The sequence below is a fragment of the Sesamum indicum genome, linkage group LG6 (assembly GCF_000512975.1).
Source record: "Sesamum indicum cultivar Zhongzhi No. 13 linkage group LG6, S_indicum_v1.0, whole genome shotgun sequence".
Lineage (NCBI taxonomy): Eukaryota > Viridiplantae > Streptophyta > Magnoliopsida > Lamiales > Pedaliaceae > Sesamum > Sesamum indicum.
The window spans coordinates 20,960,292-20,982,909 of record NC_026150.1 but is presented as its reverse complement, the minus strand read 5'-3'; the positions used below and the strand labels follow the sequence as shown (position 1 = coordinate 20,982,909).

At 36.5% G+C, this 22,618-nt stretch overlaps 3 protein-coding genes across 3 annotated transcripts; 2 read left to right on the top strand and 1 right to left on the bottom strand.

Moving 5' to 3' along the window:
- LOC105165302 lies at positions 8,561-9,874 on the top strand. The gene has a single exon (XM_011084272.2). It carries the CDS (start codon positions 8,929-8,931, stop codon positions 9,421-9,423), a length of 495 nt encoding a protein of 164 aa, XP_011082574.1. The 5' UTR covers positions 8,561-8,928; the 3' UTR covers positions 9,424-9,874.
- On the top strand, positions 17,564-20,673 carry LOC105165301 (late embryogenesis abundant protein D-34). Its single transcript, XM_011084271.2, is given in 4 exon segments — positions 17,564-18,608; positions 18,682-18,791; positions 18,902-19,192; positions 19,338-20,673. Coding segments are annotated over 4 exon segments (762 nt in total). The 5' UTR covers positions 17,564-18,406; the 3' UTR covers positions 19,497-20,673.
- Positions 20,674-22,254, bottom strand: LOC105165300 (40S ribosomal protein S18). The gene is made up of 4 exons (XM_011084270.2): positions 22,133-22,254; positions 21,885-22,045; positions 21,075-21,263; positions 20,674-20,990 (listed from the first exon to the last, which is right to left on the bottom strand). The coding sequence occupies exons 1-4, from the start codon at positions 22,133-22,135 to the stop codon at positions 20,885-20,887; spliced, it is 459 nt and encodes a 152-aa protein (XP_011082572.1). The 5' UTR covers positions 22,136-22,254; the 3' UTR covers positions 20,674-20,884.

Below are 22,618 nucleotides of genomic sequence, written 5' to 3'. Positions count from 1 at the left end.
TATGTTCTTTTAATTGTATGCAATTCATTTTTCATTTATCTTTTAATATTTCTTCATTTAAGAAAATTAATGTGAAGCATGTACGTTGTATATAAGTTGTATTATTTCAATATAATACTAAAATTAAATTATAAATAAAAATATATTAATTAAAAGTTAATAGGTATTTTATGAATAAAAAATATTAGTTTTTCAAAGTAAAATTATATGGTTAAAATAAAATGATATTTTCTCTATGTTATTTATTATTTTATATTATAAAAATTATATTTTTTCTACATGTAATATATGCATATCTTTCTTAGTATACGTAAATATCAGTTCATATAAATAAATTTGAAATTAAGATAATTACATCAAAGTAAAATTATATGGTTAAAATAAAATGATATTTTCTCTATGTTATTTATTATTTTATATTATAAAAATTATATTTTTTCTACATGTAATATATGCATATCTTTCTTAGTATACGTAAATATCAGTTCATATAAATAAATTTGGAGTTAAGATAATTACATACATACACAACAAGCATACAAAAAAGACACATGCACATCAATATGTATGTAGTATGTGTGTGTATAAATATACAATGTGTAAGCTGATAAATAAAAAAAATAAATATACGATTGATTTTTTATATAGATAGGTAATCATATTAAAATTTAAAAGTATGTATATCATATACTTTATAATATAAAAATACATTTAAAGTAAAATAAATGTATTTATTTATTTTCGACTTGGTGCTTGTAGTTTAATGTTTCCCGCCAAATATTTTTTTGGTGATGCTATTATATTTTCGATGAATATAAATCTACCTTGATGTACAAACAATAAAATAAAATTTTGCATTTCTCTTTACTTTTAAATTTTAGATCATTCATCTTATTAATTAACTATAATTAAAATAAAGCATAAAAAAAACATCAGCATTAGTGGCCACAGGAGGTCTTTCATCCTTCGATTCTGGGGCGTCTTCATCTTAGAGATCCCCCGCTGTGGAATCAATTGCTGCTTCGTTGGGGGGACTCCTCACTTCTGCCTCAACCTCCCCCAATGAATTATCTAGATCTCTTTCTACAAGAATTTTACAAGGGTCAGCACAAAGTCAGAAAGGAGTACAAATAGAAGACAAAGAAGAAACCAACTTGAATTTGGGAGGAAGCTTCCATTCCCAGGGACGGGAGGCTCGGCAAAGGGATCAGGTCCATTGTACAAAGCTGTAGCAAGATCAAGGAAGGAAGAAAACCAACCTGAATTTAGGGGAAGCTTCCATTCCGGGGATGGAAGGCTCGACAAAGAGATCAGGCCCGTTGTACAAAGCTGTAGCAAGATCAAGGAAGGAAGGCTCATCTCTTGCAGGGGGTACCCTTGATCCTGAAATTGCTTCTTGTAGGCTATGAAACCATGCTTGAAGTAGGGGCCCTCTACCTTGGCCACCTTCTGCTAATAGCCGTTAGATTTCTTGAACTCCTTCAGGCCGGCTCTTCCAATAGGCTTTTATGTAATTCTTGCCCTCCTCAGAATTGGAGAAACCCATTATTGCCTTCTCCACTTCCTTCTTCAGGATGCTCTCATTGTCGGCCGTCTCCTTTTTGTAATCTCCTCACCTCTCTCTAGTTGCTGGCAATGGCACTTCACCTCCTTCTTTGCCTCCCTCAATTTGGTATTTTCACTGCCTGGACAATCCACCCTATCCTCCAACTTTCGTTTATAGGTGTTGTTTGAAGGTATAGGAGGAACCCCTTGAGGCCTGGTAGAGAGTTCCTCATAAACAGAGGCTGTCTACAAAGAGCAAGACCCATAAGTGGGATTGGCACAAGGAAGGAAGAAGAATGTCGAAAGTAGGGTACCTTGATGATATAGTAAGCCCCCATCCCTTCAAGCTCTTTATTAGAAAGAGGGAATAAGAGTTGCTTGTCCCCAGGAGATAAAACTCATTTCCTCAAGTCTGCCAACAAGGAGGTCTTCCCCCTTTCTTGATCAAGCGCTTGACAGCTGTGGAGATAGATAGAAGAGGCACGGGAGGACCTAGGCGGGGTATCATCTCTTCCTTAGAAGGGGGAGCAAGAGAAGGCATAGACGAGGTATGAGAAGGAGGAGCCCCCATAGAACCTCAGTGAGGTTTCTTCGAAAAACTCCTAGCCACGGGACCAGGAGAGAAGGAGGAGGAAGGACGTTTACCTCTTGAGTCATTGGAAGTGGAAGCCCCCTTGGAAGATTTTGGAGTCGAGGTTCCTCCAGCGCAACCCCCCATCACATGATCCCTTATGAGCTTATTGGACATTATATTCTTTGCACACAAACAAGGAACACCAGTACTTCAAGAAAGCATGAAGAAGGAGATGTAATAACAGACTGAAATAAAAAAAAATACACAAATAATCCCCTAAAGGCTCGATTTTAGGGGCCAGCCCGAAGTGCCCCAACAGCCTCTAATCAACTAAAGACCGGCAAGAATAGGGGCATTCAGCTTATCCAACAAGGAGGACAAGGTTGTTGTCCTTGGCCCTACATGCGCAGGGGGAGGGGTTTCGTAGATCCATTATTTAGAAAAATGCCAAACATGAGGAGGGATGACGTAAAAGTTGTTCTTCCAATGCATGAGAGGATGTGGAGGGGACAAGAATGACACCCCCTTACGGGGAACGAAACAAAAGAACCCTTTCTCAGCCTTTTTGAGGCGATAACACTTAGCAAAAAGATGCGTAGTTACATCATGACCATGAAAGTGAAGAGCTATAAAAAAGCCAGCCAAGATCTTGAAAGAATTTAGAACCAACTGATTCAGGGGAACTTGAAAAATCCTTGCAACTTCAGAATAAAAAATAGGAATAGAAAAACACAAACCAGATCGTAATTGTGCAGCGAATAGGAGGATGATAAATAGGAAAACTTATCGGAGAATGAGTATATACAAGAAAGGCGAAAAGAACATGACATTCTTACAATAGATGGTCTATGGAGAAGGTTTTTGGAGTGGAGGGCCCCTAGTCTATCGATGATTGGGGAACCCTCTCATCCCCCTAAAGGACCGTTCTCTTTTCTTCTCTTGAAGGAGATCCAAACGCCTCGTCCTTAGAAGAAGATTCGGGGGTCCCTGCTTCCTCTGCTATGGACCTCACCGCTCTTTCTTCCTCGAGGGAAGAACTTTCACCTTCGTTCTCCCCCATCTCCTCATCTGTATCCTTATCTAACAGTTGTCGGGCGGCAGCGGTGGCCTGTCTTAGGCTCCTCCTCTAGCCCCTTCCAAAAGGAGGCAGAATAGGGTCTGTTCTCTTGGAAGTTGATTTAGAGGGATCATCGCTAAGAAAGGTCTCCTTAAGGAAACACACAGAGTTGCTGGAGGAAGACATTTGCAAAAGTTGGAGACACTTACGCTTCAAAGAGAAACTTTTGAAAGAGGAGGAAAGAGAAAACCAAAAGCTGCTGAAGAAGGAATTTTAACCCACATTCCCTTAGTAACCGCTAGGGTGAGGATGGTTACCACGTGTGTGGGAGAGGGGTTACCTAACATGGCTGCAGCAGTTACCAAGGAAATGCGCCCTCTTGCCATGATTGCCGTTGTTAAATCTATCTGATAAAAAGGTGGAGACACACTTTCCCCAAGGAGCTGCAGGAGGCGGTAAAGAGAGCAAACGACAGGCTTATGAAGACAGGTTCCTTCTTCCCGTGCTAAAAGGACTTTTAGTCCAATGAGTCAGGGAGCACCCTTCCTCCTTTACAGGCGTTAAGCTCATGAAGACGGGTTCCTTCTTCTCATGTTACAAGGACTCCTACTCTAAAGAGTTAGGAGGCATACTTCCTCCTTAGAATGGGGGGGGATTGAATGATGAGTATGCCCCAAAAACGGTTGGTCCAAGAAGAGATTGTTAGCCCATGATGGTGACAACCCTTCCACAAAGCGTCAGGCTTAGCCCAAAAGGGAGCCCACTACCACAGGCTCGGTCCAAGGGGAGAGCCCACTAGGCTTAACCAAGAGGGGAGCCAACTACCACAGGCTCGGCCCAAGAGGAAAGACCTAAGCTCAATCTAAGTGGAGCCCGCTAGGTTCTACCTAGGAAGGAAGCTCGCCACATCAGGGTCCGCGCAAGAAAGAAACCTCCACACCAAGTTCGGCCCAAGAAGTAGGCCCAGTACGTAGGACTGCTGTACCATTCTAATGCCAATTTGAGATAAAGGAGGTGTCCTCAAGAAGTTGGACTTCTCAACTTAGAAGGACTCATTGCAGAGCAAAAGTCTTTATGTAGAAGGAGTCCTTTCTCGTCCAAAATCATACTACTCAAGTCAAGAAAAGGATAAGGTCGTACCTTATCCTCAGATTCCTGCCTTCCTTCTCGAACACGTAGCTCTCCCTGGAGTTCCTACAAAGAGGGACCCCTCCTCTATAAATATGGACGGCACCCCTCAACAGACCCCCCTTTAACAATCTCAAAACTATCTTGCTACTTCTTTGCCACTTCAAATTCGTACCTTTGCTATATTTAGCTTAAAAAATTCTTATTTCTACTTTAATTTCTCATTATGATTTATCTCTATATTTATTTATTCCTAAATTCGGGACTAACTTAAGCATCAAAGTGCTAACATTTTGTTTTATAGGTCATTTTTCTCACGTTCTCTTGCTAAACTAGCGCAAATCCAGCATCAAGATGCAAGGTCATTGGAACCGTGCTAAAATTGCACGCATCAATTATGTATACTAACAAATACTTATGCATGATTGAGGACAATCAGGAAGGATCAGGACTTCCATCTATGGTCATAGCTATGGCTCCATCGACACACATGACCCACAACATAGAGAAGGGAACTTCAGAGGAGGAGCTCAGGGACAATACTGCATTAATGAAGACACATGAAGGAAGCGGGGACAACCTAGGAATTCCTGTCGTCGTCGAGGGAGGTTGATACAAGTCTTTCTCTTACGTAAGGGGGTCCACACCAAATTGAAAGTTCCACAACGGGGACAACATTGGTTAATATTCCACTTGAGTTTTATGCAACAACAAGGAGTAGAAGGATGAACCCACGACTTACGGGAAGACTGGCAAGGGGAAACACGGATATCCTCGAGTAAGAGATGCTATGGAGTTGCAATCTTCAAGGACACACCGGAGGCAGTGCAGAAATGTAAGAGGCAACTGATTGATGAACATGATGATTCGTCAAAGGCTGCCCAAACACAAGCGCACCTCTAGCTATGAAATTCCTAAGTTGGAATTGTCAGGGAATGGGGTCCCCTTAGACAGTTCGAACACCCAAAGATCTGTTTCGACCTCACGACCTCGGTTTGATTTTCATCTTCGAGACCAAGCTCTCAACAAGGAGATGTGATCATATGAAGGAAAACTTTAATCTTCATGGCATTTGGGTGGACTCAAAGGGCCGGGAGGTGGGCTGACATTATGATTCATTCTTACTTAGATAATGATGTTGACGCCTAGTGCAATGCATTCAAATATGCACACTAATGATTCACTGGTTTCTGTAGTTATCCGAAAACAATGAGAAGGAAAGAATCGTGAGACTTACTAAAACGGTCAACATTCAATAGGTTAGGCCTTGGTCTCTAGCAGACGACTTTAATGAAATACTCCATCAATATGAAAAGAAAGACTTACAACCGTGAACTACGTGGCAAATTGAGAACTTCCGAGCATGGCTCGTAGATTGCAATCCGTTGGACCTAGGACTAGGGAGAAGTTTTTTCCTAGCGTAATAACAAAGAGCAGATGACGATGATATGTGAATGAGTTGATCGGGGGTGCAGCAGCTTAGGCTGGGCATAGACATTCCCAAGGAATATGGTTTCACACATCCCTGTTGGATGCTCAAACTATCATGCCCACTTGATTGAGCTTGAGCACAAACCGAAATCATGGGTCGAGTTAGTGGACAAGCTTTTCAAATTTGAAAGCAAGTCGAGGGACGAGGCCTGTAAGGAGTGGTTGGTGTAGTTTGGGAGGGCAGCAACCGAGAGCATCTTGAGCAAACTTCAAATTGCAACTTTGCTCTTTAGGCCCGGGATAGAGTTAACTTTTATAGCATAACTCGTTGAATCAAGGACCTTAACGCACAGATTGGGAAGCTTAAATTTGGGATGGTGACCCAGAATGCAAAAAAACAAATAGGGAGGCTGCGTGATGAGCACGAAGAGTGCTTGGAGAGTAAGGAGCTCATCTGAAGCAGCGTGGCAAAGCACAATGGCTGTGAGAGGGCGGCCGAAGCACGACCTTCTTTCATGCACGTGCTAATGAACATAAATGGAGGAATGAAATTTGGCAGCAGTGTGACAATAATAGGGCAATGGTTACTGATAAGAAGGTGTTCGGGGGTTAATTCTTGAATACTTTTAGTCCTTATAAGGAGATTCTTGAGTCACTGGTGTCGAGGGTAGTGGAGAGGATGAAGGAGGAACTGATTCGACCCTTCACTAATGAGGATGTATATTTAGCTTTATCGCAAATGTATTCATTTAAATCCCTAGGCCTAGATGGTTTGTTCCCCACTTACTTTAAGAATTTCTAGCACATTATTGATTTTGATGTGACTACTTGTATGTTACACCTCTTAAACCACCATAATCTCATACCTAAATTGAATTTCACACATTTTTTTAATCCTAAAATGTGCTCATTTGAACTCGATGACATAATTCAGACCTATTAGCTTGTGCAACCTGTTATATAAAATTGCGTATAAGGCCCTAGGGTTGCATGAAGTACTTTCTTAATGGTCTCATATTTGAGTCCCAATCTGCTTTTGTTCCTGGCCGATTGATCATTGATAATGTTTTTTGATTGCATATGAACTTAATTATGTCTTATCCCACAAATATTGGGGTAAGGTAGGCCACGGTAGCTCGACATTAGTGAGGCATATGATCGAGATATGTGGTGTTTCCTTGAGAGAGTATTTTCTATATAATAGGCTTCCATCCTTGCTTTTTTGGCACTAATTATGCTATCCATGTGTCAGTCTCCTATTTGTTAATGTTTGATGGTAATCAATTTAGTTTCATTCAATCGGAAAGGGGTCTCCAACAAAGCAACCTCTTATCCCATATTTGTTTCTCTTCTATGCAGAGATATTGAGCCAACTAATTTAACGGGAAGAGAGCCTGGGCCGATTACAAGGAGTGGGGATAAGCAGAGGTGCACTTATAGTCTCACATTTACTTTTCGCGGACAACACCCTAGGATATGTCGAATGCCATGATCTGCATTAAACAATTATTGGCTGACTTTGAAAGGGCTTCGGGTTCCCAAATTAGTCGAGAGAAGTCAGTGACAGTGTTTAGCAAAAACATACTGAGTGAAATTATCACTCATTGGAATTGTGGCGGTGGATAAGCATGTTAAATACCTTGACCTACCAATTATCACTGAGAATCGAAACATGAAGTCTATACGTGTTTGAAAGATCGAGTGCGGGTGAAAATTCATAATTCGTCAGCAAAACGTCTCTTGCAGGCGGGAAAGGCGATTCAATTTCTTATACTAATATGAGAGTTGCACTAGCAAGTAACTTATAGGTGTTCTTATAAACAACTCATAATTCCAATCTTAAACTAAAAAGAATAAAAATTTCAAGCCCTTGTGGAATAATAGATGGATTTATTATTTAAAAATGAAATAGACATAGATGCATGCCCAAAAATTCCGTATTTTGGCTTGTGTTGTCTTCCACGTAATTTAACCAATCAATCAAAAAATATAATCATTGGGGGGTAGGATCCTTCCTGGAAATTGCTCACTACACTATTCATCGCATGGTATTGAAAATGACATTATTAATCCTGGAGGAAGTAATATGTAATTTCCATGTTGATTGCTCGTAATTAATATATAAATATATATATATATTAGTTTTTTTTAAAAGTAAATTTGTATAAAATATTATCGAAAGGACAATGCCACCCTATTTATCCACATAATATATTCAAATTTACAAATTGACTCAAAGTACCAACATTCAAATCATTGAATACGTAGGAAAAGGGTAACTTCCATAACACACACGGCAACATCATTAACTACATAATCGCTCAATAAATGAGGTTTTGTTTCTAACAGTGACGTCGGGGCCTAAAATCCTATAATGGTCAAAAAAAATAATAGTATTAAATTTTGCCTATTTCTACAGTATTTTTTATATATAATTATTTATTTAATTTGAATTAGTTTTGATGTACTTCATTAATTTAATGAATGTAATTGAAAATAAAAAATCAGAAAATCCACCAAATCAAGATAAATCGGAATATTTCACTAAATCACAAGTCAAAGCTCTATAAATGCCACAGTAAAGAAGGGCAACATTGAGGACCACTACGGTCGTTAGCGTAATAATTAAAGTTGAAATTTTATAAATTAAATTTTATTATATTTTTTTTTAATTTGTTATAAAGTGAGTTTATTAATTACGTATTGCTCTTATTTCTTAATTATTATAATATAAGTTTATTAATTAAATTTTTATATCACTTAAACTATTGCTATTGATATAATTAATTATCATTTCTATTTGAAAAAGAGAGAAAATTGAGCAACGTCGAGTTTGCAAACTGTTGGTTACTCTCTCTCTCTCTCTCTCTGTCTCTTTCCTTCTCAAAACCCAGGAATTTACACACGAACTTCTCCACTCCACGCTCTTTTAATCGCATTTCTTACACTACTCAATTCTCACTCTTCTCTCAACAATCCATTCTTAATTCTTTACCTCAAAATTTTTTAGTCGCTTTCTTTGGAAATTCTGAACTCTGTATCAATTTCTCTTTTGTGGTTTCATTTCATCAGAGTTTCTTGATTGTTTTCCTGATAAATCAAATCTCTGCTTCAAAATTCCATCTGGGTTTTTCTGTCTCAGTTTGCTTCTGGGTTTCATCTTTCCGTTCTGCAAAATCCAATTCTGCTCCAGATGAAGGTTCACCCACTGCCCAGACAAACCAACATCGCTCTGCGTTACAACCTCGTCTCGCTGCTAGCTCAGGCAAACAGCTGCCGGGGAAAGAAACTGCGGCGTTTGCCCCACATCTTTGCGAAGGTTCTAGAGCTGCCCTTTCACTCCGATGCCGACGTGTCAATCGACGAGACTTCCGACTGCCTCAGATTCACCGCCGCTACCGATGACATCAGCGGTGAGGTCTGGGCCGATACGGTCGAGATTTACCCTGGGGTTACCAAGGTGGTTGTACGGGGAACCGGCGTGGTTGACTTGTCGGGAACTGATTTAGAGCTCGATTTGTGGCGGTTTAGGCTTCCGGCAATCATGCTGCCGGAGCTGGCCTCCGCTACATACGAAGACGGCGAGCTGGTGGTGACGGTGCCCAAGGGGGCGGAGGAAGTGGATGGTGGGGCCGAGGAGGATGACATGGGTGATATTGGAGGACGGAGGCTTGTTCTCGTGCTGTAAAGGATTAAATCTTTAATTTTGGTCCACCAACTATAGCTAAATTTCGTTTTAGTCCTTTAAGTTTTTAGAATTCTAAAAAGGTCCTTTAATTTCTGAAATTGTTCAATTTTGGAATACTAAAAACTGAATTTTGTCCAAAGTCGATGGAAACTGATACCTGAATCTGATGTGGCGTTTCAAAATTCAGCGACTTTGGATAAAATTCGTGACTAATGTCCCAAATTTGAACAATTTAAAAAATTAGAGAACTTTTTTAGAATATTAGAAAGTTAAAGGACTAAATGAGATTTTGACTATAACTAATGGATGAAAATTGCTACTGTAAAACTGGAAATTACTGTTTACCTTTTCCATGCTTCTCTTCACGTTTCAGAAATTACTCTGCTTATGTATACGAAGAAGTTTACGCTTTTATAATTAAGTGGAAAATATTTCCTCAAAAAACACGAAATCCATGTCTTGGTCATGATGTATTGATGTGCATTATTCTGCTTCCGTAATCTTGTCTGAAACTTACAACACTAGTAGAGTTAGATTTATTGATGAAACGGGTTAAAAATTAGCTATTGACAACCCGATTGGATTTCGTAGCGCTATTGGTTGTTTTTTTTTTAATTGTATATTAATTATACAGTAAGTGTATTTATTATATATTGATTTTGATTCGATTGGGCCAAATCCAAACTAAAATTTTCCTTTATTTATGGATTGGATCTAGCCTATTCTTGAAATAAACAATTCACACACACTCCCTTTCCAGAAAAGATCAACACCAATCACTATACTTAGATTTAGATTTGTTGCTAAAATATCGATATTAAATCCGAAACTCCCGGCAGATGGCCAGTGGCCCAAAGAAACGAAAGAATAGGTTACATTTTTCATATAATCCTCTTATAAATAGACTAAAAAATCGATCAGACTTCTTTTTCTATCACTTTGCCACTCTTTTTTATTTATTCTTTTTTTTTTTTCCTGAAATCGACTCAAAAAGTATGAGTTATAAAGTATGAACTACCCCTTGATTGTTGCAACACCTCATAAAAAGAGTGTCCCTTGGGCTACGAACGGGAAGGATGAAAGTGAGTCCAAATCCTTTCTGGCATCATCTCATTCTAAGGACTCACAGAAATACCACGGACGGTGCCACAATCTGTTCAACGTATAACAATGTGTTGAACTACTTTAACAAGTGAAAAGTTATGTGGCTATGAAAGAGATATTAAGTTGAACAGAATTGACTGGGTGGTAGAGTGGTGGAAACACTTCTTTCTTTCATATTTTGGACCTTAGCTCCATGGAACAATATGTTACTGCTGAAACACAGAAGAATTGGAACCTTAGATCAAAACACTATGTATGGATGGTATGAACTGCCAAACAAGAATTTTTGAACCACGAACAACCAGTTTAGATATTCACAATCAAGAAATATTGAATTCTCTTCGGATAGGTCCTGAAAGGAGAAGGAAGGGTGGAATGCCAAAAGACATCTATTATTGAATTGACCCGACCCCATTCGTTTTTGGGAACGTTCAGCGCCAAAGTCACTGAATGGGTTGTTTTTGGTCAAAAGATGAAATTCTTAATGAGAGTTGGTTGTACTCGCCGATTTTCACAAGAATAGCTTGGGCCACAGCAGGATTAACTGCATTTTATATATTTCGGATCTATTTACTTACTTTTGAGGGGCATTTAAACGTTCATTTTCAAAATCACCGTGGCAACCAAAATGCCTCTTTATATTCAATATTTCTATGGGGCAAGGGGTGTTAAAAAAGAATTAACAAAAATTTTCTTTTATTAAAAATGAATAATAATGAAAGTTCGTCTTTTTTTTTTCGAAAAACATATACCGAAGTGATGAGACTTTTTGGGAGTCAGATAAAGATGAAATACATATGAAGACATTTCAATCATATGTCGTATATATGTCTATGTGCAACAATCAAACAACTATACAAGTACCTTCAACTACGTTGTTAAGATTATCACAGTATTTAATATGTATTTATTTGTATGTTCAGTGCTTATACTTTTTGCCATTATGTTTATGTATAAGATTTAATTAAATTATTGTCAATTGTATAAATATTTTTATAATGCAATCTACCTAGTTTCAATTTGCCAACCGCCATAAAGGACTAAATTGAAACTGAGCTTAAAAGCAAAGGGGTGCTTTTGCAATTGTGTATTTTTGCTATTATTTTTCAAAGTATTTAGGAATGCTTATTGAAACTGTTTGGAGGTCAAATTTCAAAATAGAATTAGGAATGGTCAATTTTTTATTTGGAACAATATTTTGTAATTATTTTAGGAATGATCAATCTTATTTATAAATACATCTTTAAAATTGTTTTAGCGTTGGTATTAGGAATGATTTTTTGTTTAGATTTGTTTTCTTTAAAATTACTAAAATCATTCTTAATTTTTAATTTTATTAATTAAATTTTTATAAATTTTTTAACTTATGTATTTAATAAATAATTTAATTTATGTATTTTAATAAATTATAATAAATAATTAATTAAATTAATAAAATTTTAATTAATTATATTTATGAATCTAATTAATTGAATAGATATGAAATAGAATGTAACAAACATCATGAAGAATTAGAAAAAATATATTATTTTAGTATAAATTATTATTATTCGATTAATTAATTAAAAAAAATTAAAATCTAATTTAAACCCTCCTCATCAGGTCGTCCATTTCAACGTCATTCTGTGCTAGGGGATCTATTAGAAGCTGTGCTGGGCGATAGCGGAGGCAGTCAACTGTGACAATTACACAAATTTCACAATAAATTACGGAAATTACATGCACAATTACACAATAATTACCAAAATTACACAACATGATCTAAATTACACAATTACACAATAATTATAAAAAAATTACATATTATGATCTAAATTATATAATAATCGCAGAAATTATACAATTAAGCAATAATTACAGAATAATATTTTCAATAATTGCCTAAATTAAACTATTATACCCTAATTACACAAAAAAAAAACACAATGTGCTCTGAATCACACAATAATATGAAAATTTAAATCCTGAAAAATTCATAAAAGTATTTTAATTTCATAAAAAAAATTAAATTCTGTAAAAGAATATGCAGAATTCTAAAAATGAATGATATTTTCTGAAATATTTTTAGAAATTATTTTAATTTCTAAAAAATTATTTTAATTTCAAAAAAATATTTTTATTTTTAGTATCTTTACAACTTACTCGTAATTTATAATGATCGACCTAAAATAAACAATATTTTCAGAAATTAGACAATGACACAATAATTAAAAAATTACAGATTATAATATAAATTACACAGTAATTATAGAAAATACAAATTTATGCAATTATTACATACCAATATTTTCAATAATTTTTTAAATTACAAAATATTCCCTAAATTACACAATAATATGCAAATATCAATTTCTCAAAATATTTTTAGAAAAATTTCTGAAAAATATTTGAATTTTAGAAAAAAATATATATTTTAATTTCTGGAAAAAATATTTTAATTTCAGAAATTTTTTTAATTTAAGAAATTATTTTTAATTTTTTGAAAATTATTTTTAATTATAAAATACATATTTGGATTCGGAAAAATTTTAGAAAAAAATTTGAAAAAAAAAACAGAAAATACACATTTTCTGAAAATTTTACACAATTTTTTTTTGAATAAAACAAAAATATTTTCAAGAAATAAAAAATAAAAAAATAGAATAAAAAATTTGAAAATATTTTCAAAACTCGTTTCTAAAAATATTTTCTGAAATATTTCAAAAATATTTTGGAAAATATTTTCAAAAAATGGGGGAAATTGTAAGAAAGAAATGGGGGATGAGGAAAAAGAACAAAAAGTGAACCAACCTTCGATCAGAGAGAGTGGGAGGGAGGGCGAATGACGGCGGCTAACGGACAGAGAATAGTGGGGCAGGCAAAAAAGCGGCGGCACATATAGAGAGAGAGAGGAGGAAGGGGAAGAAAAAAAATCTGTTAAGTGTTGTTTATATAATTAAATTTTGGAACGACCTTTGGAACAATCAAATTTTTAAAAAGGCGTTCCAAAACCCATCCTAATAGACAAAACGACGTCGTTTCAGTTGATGTGCATTGGTCAGATTCTTGATTTATTTAAAAACGATTGGTTATAATGTTTCTATATCCATTCCTAACTACGGGAAACGATGTTGTTTAATTCAAAAACAATATCATTTTTAGTGAATATTTAGATTACAGTTCCTATATTTAAAAAAAGATAAAAACTTTCCTAATATTGTGCCAAAATTCTTTTCCCTTTTAAATAAAAAAAATAAAAAATAAAAAAAATATCATTCCACACATGTTAATGATCAGATAGAAGTAGAGCATAAATTAATTAAGACCATTCAAACATATAATTTTTTGAATTAAAGTGATACATGTTCATAACATCAAGTATATTTTTATATATAAGATTGTTAGTTTTACATAGATGTAAATAGCATCTTATACAGTTATACTGGATCGCCTAATCCGACTGTTAAAATTTTAATCAGACCATTGCATATAATTAAAATGACAAAATACTATGTTCGATGAAGTTTTGGACATTTTTATTATACGGATGGTGAGATCTAGTATCTGATTCACAATCAACAAGGTTCAAAATTATGCAAACTGTCAATCAAACCTTGTGATTTTACATCAGACTACTAGATGTATTCACATATGTATAATATTGTTATGTGTTTAAACTTGGAATTAATTAGGCTCGCGGATGTTGAGATATCGTATCCGAGAAGTGAACAAAGATTTTTTTTATATTTAAGAACAGTTTGGAGTATTCATTTAGGAACAATTTCATTTAAATTGTAATTAGGAATGGTTATTTATACATTTAGGAACGATTTGATTTTTATTCATCTAGGAACGGTCAAATAACAACCGTTCCTAGATGTGATTTTTCCTCCACTTTTTATTTAGGCGTGAAAATTAATTTGCTTGGAGCGGATTTAGAAACGGTCAATTATTTTGACCATCTCTAACTTTTAAATTCCCAAAACCCTAATGGAGAGTGGGACTGAGACATTCCAGGACAACAACGACAAGTTCTCGACGGTTCCTTGCAGTGAAAGCTTAATCTTCATCAAAAGTAACTCAACATCTGAAGCAGAGTAAGTGAGAGTGAGAAGAATGCAAATACAGAGAGACAGAGAGGCCTAAGAGCCGCCATGAATGAGGCTGGGAAGGAAAAATAAATTGAGTGTGAGAGGGTTCTTTGTTTGAGCTGTGTTCATTGAGTCATCCTCTGGACCAAATCTTGCAACTTCTCAGTCAAATACCACTGGTATGGTAAAATGCAGAGAGACAGAGAGGCCTAAGAGCCACCATGAATGAGGCTGGGAAGGAAAAAGAAACTGAGTGTGAGAGGGTTCTTTGTTTGAGCTCGAGCTCGAGCTTGACGAGCTCACTGAGGTTGAGCTCGAGCTCAAGCTCGATAAATTATTTTCGAGCTCGAGCTCGATTTTGTTCTAGAAATTGCAGAAGAATAGAGGTGGGAATCAGAGGAATTTTACAACATTATATACAAAATTTTTCAGAAATTTTGCTAATCAATAATGGTCTTCCATACAACATTACAACTCTTTTATAAAACCAAACAACAACAACAAGAAATAAACAAATCATTGTCCCCTGAAAACACACCCAAACCCAAGAAAAAAATTAAACAAGATGCTAAAAACACACCCAAACCATCTGATATCGAAACATAAGAGTAATCATTCAAGACGGTGTATCGTTGAATCAGGCCATTTGATTTTAAATCATACCGTCTGATATGATCTAATAGACACAATCTTGTATATATTTAAATTTCGTATGAATTAGGTGCCCAAATTTTAAGATATCGTAATTATTGATTAAACTTTTTAATCTTATTATATATCTAATAAAAATAATAATCAGAATTGTTCAACCATCATCATCATCATCATTATTATTTTGTTATTATTATTATTATTATTATTATTATTATTATTATGATTTTTAGATTAATTCATAAAAATTACTAAATTTTGACATAAATTTATAAATAATAAAAAATTATAAGTGAATTACTTGTCAATTTTAAAAATATATAACATAATACAAATATATATTAAAATATAACATAAAGTTTATATATATCATATTAAATAATAATTTTAATTATAAACAATATTATAATTTACTAAGTTATTGATTGAATTTATTTTTGTATAAAGATTAAATGTATAAATAAAAGTACCATAATTTATTATTATTCAAAATAAAATATATGATATTGATTAATAATTATAATATACGATCAATTTAGATTATAAAACTGATCAAATATTAAATATAAAATTAAATATATAAAAAAAATTAAAAAAAATTCACCAGCTCGCGAGCGGTGAACAAGTAAACATGAGCTCGAGCTCAAAGTTGAGCCGGCTAGCGAGCTCGACTCATCTGCCACCCCTATGACTAATGGCACGTGACTTGTCACATGCCGTTTCTATCAGTTTGTAACAGAGTGGGTCTAAAGGTGTTAAATTGAAATTGAAAATATAAACAGAATTATATTGTTGATGTCTTGGTCATATTAAATTATTTATTTAATTTAGACCTAACTTATTTAAATAAAGTATTGAATAAAGTATATTCTTCACATTTTTATTTGGCATTCACAATATATATGTTTATATCTATACATAAATATGAATAGAAAAAGACATAAATGTTCAATCAATTTGGTCAACCCTTGTAACCAATTTCTGTCACATAAAAAATACATATACATATATTCAACATTCTCACACTTATATACCTATATTTGGAAACAACTAATCCAAATATATTATCAGTTTTCGCACAAAAACCAATAAAGCATTTCTACCTATTTCCAAATGTTGGAAACTAAAAATGAAAATGAAAACACAATCAAACGGGCCCTAGGATTTTGGGACTACAAGTGTTGAACACGTAAAACGTGGGACCAAAAGTGATAATAACGCTATCTAGTGGGACCAAAAGTGATATTTTGCTGTTGACCAACATGGACCATACCAGTTGACTAACGGCACGTGACGTGTCACGTGCCGTTTCCGTCAGTTTTTAACGGTGTGGGACTAAAAGTGTTAAAAAATTAGGGTTTTGGGACTACAAGTGTTGAGCACCTAAAGCGCGGGACCAAAAGTGAGAATGACCCTATTTAGTGGGACCAAAAGTGAAATTTTACCTATTTTCAGGAATAGTTTTTCTTTATATGTTTGTTCGGGATGTATCTGATCCTTGATGATTTGCAAGAAAAAGATCAAGAACTAAAATTATTGAAAATGGAACAATTTTAGGATCACAAATTGGATCGATTTTTACTTGAATTATAGCCGTTGTACTCTCTTTGAAACATTCTTAGTATACAGTATTAATAATACACAGGAACCATTTTAAATTGGAACACATTATGCAACATTCTTGGTAATACAACAGTTTTTATTTAGAAATCCAACTTAGAAATAATTTTTTTGTAATATTAGACCATATGGGCACTAAAATCGTGCCAAATTGCACCTTATTTTATGACACATTTACTAATTGTCATTTTTTTTACATCAATTTTCTCACATAGAGGAATGGTCGACCGTTTCCAATTTTATTGATGTGTTCCAAAAAGAGTTCCAATTGCTTAACATTATAAATTTGGAACGTTCTTAGGACATACATTGTAACTGCTATTTTGAAAACCATTTGAAACGGTTTTTCAGTTTAAAAAAAATTAGACATAGGAAATATAGATCATAACGTCATAGATCATTTCCCGTTCCTCTTGAGCTCCAATGTCTGTTCCAGTATAGCCCGGACTTTGGAACGATCACGAGATCCGTTTCAAATCCTATTTTTTTTTGTAGTGACAATATAAATAAAAAAAAATACTCTCCAAGATGCGATGAAAAATAAATATAAAAACTATATTTACAATAAATGTAAATATATCTAACGCAAAACATTATATTATGCCAACAAACATAATAAGCTACATTGTATAAAATAATAAAAATTTTGCATAAGAAGCACAATAATCTGTAGAAAATAAAAGAAGAAAAAAAGTCAATAAACTAGCCTATGAACTACAAACGAGCAAACCACCCTTTCAGCTTAATCTGTTGCCTACGTCGTCTCCTCCTCAAGATTTCTGCACAACAACAAAACCAAATCCGAACAAAGAACACGCAGATCCGAATTTTTGTTTTGATTCGCAGCTACATAAATTGGGATTTGTGGGTATTTCAACGATTATTGAAGAAAAAACACCATAAACCAACAAAAGGAGGAGTTCAGACAGAACACTCACCTAAGTCACCCCAGTTCATCTTCCTGGGTGTTTGTAGAAAGTGTAAATATGCCTAGCTACACCAATTTTCTAGTCATGAAAGTAATGTAGGAGTTTAACAACGTAAATTTAACTTCAAAATACGAGGCATTTCGGACTATTTGCAGGGGTACTAAATGAGTGACAGATCATCCAGCTAAAGATGAGGGATGAATTGTATAAGTGCTACACTGAAATCTGCCGGTCTCGGATGCAAAACTTGGGCCCCCATCAACTGAAGTAAATGCCCAATTGATTGTATTATTTCACTGCCTACGTGTATTGGTGCGCATAGAATACAGCCAAGCGGCAGTCCACCCGAAGGGCACTGATCTAATCCGGGCATCAAAACTCAACACTTGTAACATGTCTACTCTTGCAGTTCCAGCACGTGTACTCTCCATCCCATTCTGCACTCACCCTTTCGCTACCGCCGTCCGTCGCTTCCATACTCACATAAATATAAGACTTCAAACCCATCGCTCTTCTGTTTTCTACCAAATATAAGCAATCCAATCCGCGAGAATCAATAGATCTACTTGCAAACTTCCTTTCTTAGTTTGTTTATACCATACATACGAAATGAGTCAAGAACAGCCACAGAGGCCAGAAGCCATCAAGTGATGTATTCGATTCGACGTCTCGGGCAAACTGGCTTCCCAACCCGTAGCACCCCAAGACGCCGCCATTCTGCAGTCCGCAGAGAACGTCGTACTCGGTCAGACGCCTAAGGGCGGTGCGGCGGCTTCAATGCAGTCAGCCGCTGATATCAACGAGCGTCTAGGTCCCGGGGCGGACGCTTAGGGGGGGTGCGGCGGCTTCAATGCAGTCAGCCGCTGATATCAACGAGCGTCTAGGCGTGGTTGGCCACGGGGACATGACTGACATCGTCATGGATCAGGGCGCCACCGTATCCGAAGCAGACATCAGTGGCTATCGCGTCATAACTGAAACTATTGGCGGACAAGTAAAAGAATTCATCTTGATCAGTTCTAATTTTCAACAAAAATAAAAGAAAGAATAGGGACTGGTTTCCTGAGATAGTATACTAAAACTCTTTTATGTCGGTGGGTGCAGGTAGTGGGACGATATGGTCAGCCAACAGAAGATACAAAGACTCCAGCGCCGACGAGCGGGGAGATGGACCCTATTACCATCGGGGAAGCACTGGAAGCCACGGCGCTCTCCGCGGGAGACAAGCCAATCGATGCAAGTGACGCTGCCGCGATACAGGCGGCGGAAGTTCGGGCCACGGGACTAGGCCATGTGGTCCATGGAGGCATAGCAGCAGAAGCTCAGTCTGCTGCTGCGCGTAATGTCCTAACTACACGGGACGAGGACAAGACCAAGCTTGCAGATGTTTTGGTGGTAATTTCCAGGCTCGGCCTTGAAACTTGTTATTTCTGATAGGATGTGGTAGCTTATGTCGGATTCTCTGATGTTTTGTAGGATGCAACCTTGTTATTTCTGATAGCATGTGGTAGCTTATGTCGGATTCTCTGATGTTTTGTAGGATGCAACCGCCAAACTGACAGTTGACAAGCCGGTGACTAGAGAGGATGCAGAAGGAGTAATATCGGCAGAGATTAGGAACAAGCCCGAGTTGGCCACGCATCCAGGCGGCGTGGCAGCTGCTGTTGCGGCAGCAGCACGGCTTAATGAACAGCAGTGAAGGTGTGTGCACTTTTAGGTGGAGATGGAAGAATGAAGATGCGTTTTTGTATGTTCATACGGAAGACTGGGGTGGTAGTTATGTTGCTAGTTTCTCTAGTTTTTTTAAGTGCCTAGTTTGTCTAAGTCTTTTGGTTGGCGATGGTGGGACTAGTCATCTGCTTTCTGTTGGGCATTTCTTGCATACGCGTTGTACAAAATCTGTGGAGGTAGGGTGCCTTGCTGATTTGGCGTGTACATGTACGTATTTTGAACTGACTAATGAACAAATCCACGTTGAGTAGAATCCCTGGGCTAATAGCCTCGTCTCGAATTGGACTTTCTATAATCTGGTCACGCACAAATGCAAAGATGCACGAAGCTTCTGTGTCTGATCTCTGTAATGTGGTAAGGCCCAATGTATGGGGAAACTCCATCTTATGAAAATATAAGCGCACTTGTGGCACTAGGCGGAACATTAATGAACGATCCCATTCATTTCCATCTTCGTGAACAATCCAATTCATTTCCAACTATTCAGAAGGGAACATTGCACGAGTCGGGGAAACAGCTCTAACATTGGCTATTCTTATGAATGAGTTGAGTATGACAAATCACTAAACAAAGTTCGTGGTCGACATGAGAATACGCCTTCTCTATGCTCCTCAAGCAAATTGCCTACAGGGAATTGAGGATGCATATACCGAACAAATCACAGTAATCACTCTTCTGGCGTGCATCTTCTGGAAGATCTAAAATTATAGCAAGACAGGAGAACAAGAGGACAGGGATGTGATTCATTCTATTTGGTAAACGGACAACGTCTAGCTCTGAGTTAATAACATTATAAATACTGCAAATGAGGTGGAACAACAGGTAGGAAAGACACCAAGAACCACCAACATCCGCCTGTGTAGAGGATTTATACTAGTAGCTAAGTCAAAATGAGTCGTGGAGATGCACATATCTCTGGTAGGATAATCTGGGTAAGAGACTAGGTCGCGCGACAGACTTGGTAATTGTCAGAGCACTCCATCACTATTAGAAAACCGTATTAGCAAGCAAAATTCAATTTAAACGAAACAAAATGCTTATCTCATAGGGAATGGCTGTCTGCGCAAACTGTAGACGGGTGCGTGTAGGATGAAAAGAAAAACATACTATCAATTCAGATCAAAACTTTTCCAGAACAAACAGGATACGGGTGCAAAAACCTACTCATTCCTTCCCAAACAAATTGGATCAAACTTGACAGTAAATCTCAACAAAATAGAAAAATGAGAAAAGAGCAAGAGTAATCGAATACCCAAATCGAAAACACCAGGGATTATCAAACCCACTAAATGTGATACCTTAAGCCTAAGACCGAACAAAATTATCAATGATAATGATATAGAATGATGATGATGCTCATCGCTTCTTGGAGACACCAACAGTCTTTCCCCTACGACCAGTGGTCTTGGTGTGCTGCCCACGCACGCGAAGACCCCAGTAGTGACGAAGACCACGGTGATTCCTACAAACATCAAGACAGAGCAACATAAATACAAGAAATATGATTAAGTAATATAACAATCTGAGAAAAGCTCCATTGTCAAACCTGATTTTCTTCAAACGCTCGAGGTCATCCCTAAGCTTCATATCCAAAGCATTAGATGTCACTTGAGAAAACTTTCCATCCTTGTAATCCTTCTTCCTGTTCAGAAACCAATCTGGGATCTTGAACTGTCGGGGGTTTGCAACAATTACCATCAAGCTATCAATCTCAGCTGCAGAAAGTTCACCAGCCCTGTACATACATATAGCAACTTTAGATTACATCCACCAAGAATATAGCCAACAGAAGAATATCCAACACCAAAAGTCTCCAGTGTTCCGAATAAGAAAATTTCTAACATCCACAGACACAGAGTGTGCTCCGGGCAGTCTTCTGCTACCTCACAACTTATATGAAGTCGTTGGTTCGAAACCAACAAATATAGCTATAACAAAGTTCCCCTAAGGATCACATAAACAAATTACAATATTTCTATAGCAAATACATTAGCCTTTTTGGCAAAAAGATTATTATACCCATCCAACAGGAATCAACGGGAAAAAGGAACAGCATGATATCTGAATAAATAACTAAAGCAAACACTTGCAGATACAAAAATAGTTCTCATGGACATATAGACATGCAATGAACCCACTCTGCTTAAAAACCAAACCATTACTTACACAGCGAAATCGAGAACAAATACAAAACACAAAGTTTCGTATAACAGCTTTAATTCTTCCTATCAGAGAAAATTATCACACAGCCACTAACAAACAACAATAGTTATAATCTAAAAACATGTAACGCTAGGTGCTAAGCAAAAACTGTGAAATAAAACAACACCACAAAACAGAGAAAGGAAACCGAGACCTCTTATTCATGTCGATGTCGGCCTTCTTACAGACGATATTAGCGAAACGGCGGCCGATACCCTTGATAGAGGTCAAGGCAAACATGATCTTCTGCTTTCCGTCCACGTTGGTGTTCTGCACACGCAGAATGTGCTGGAAATCCTCATTTGCTACGAGTGACTGCAAAATTCACATCGTTCGGTCGATTAGAAGAAACAAATCATCATTGGAAACAATCATAAACCCCGGGCCGAAAGTGAAAAATACCATGGCTAGAGTTCCGAATCGAGCTGCTGAGAATGCCGGTATTCTCCGTCGAGCGGCTGCTTCGCTTTCAGTTGGGAAGAGCTAGAGCTCGAAACCCTAATGTGGAGATTTATTGGTCACGTTAACTTATAAATATATGTAGCCCTAATAAGAAGTCAGTCCATATATTAGGGAACAGCTTCGGCCCAACTGGAAATGTGAACTGGGCTCTGAATTCAGGATTTTGGCCCATTTAGATTTTTCAACTTTGATTATATAGGGTACAAATAGGACTAAAAATGTACCCTTGTCAAATATTACAATAAATTTATTCCTTTCTCAATTTGCCAATATTACAATAAGTTTCTTCTCTCTTATTCCTTTCTCAAGTTGCCGACCTACAAATCTATGGCCTCATGTATTTTTCATATTCTTTTAGGGTTAATTTCAATTTACCTCACTCTTATTTCTAAAATGTCCCGTTGCGATGGTGGCTACCGCACCGCA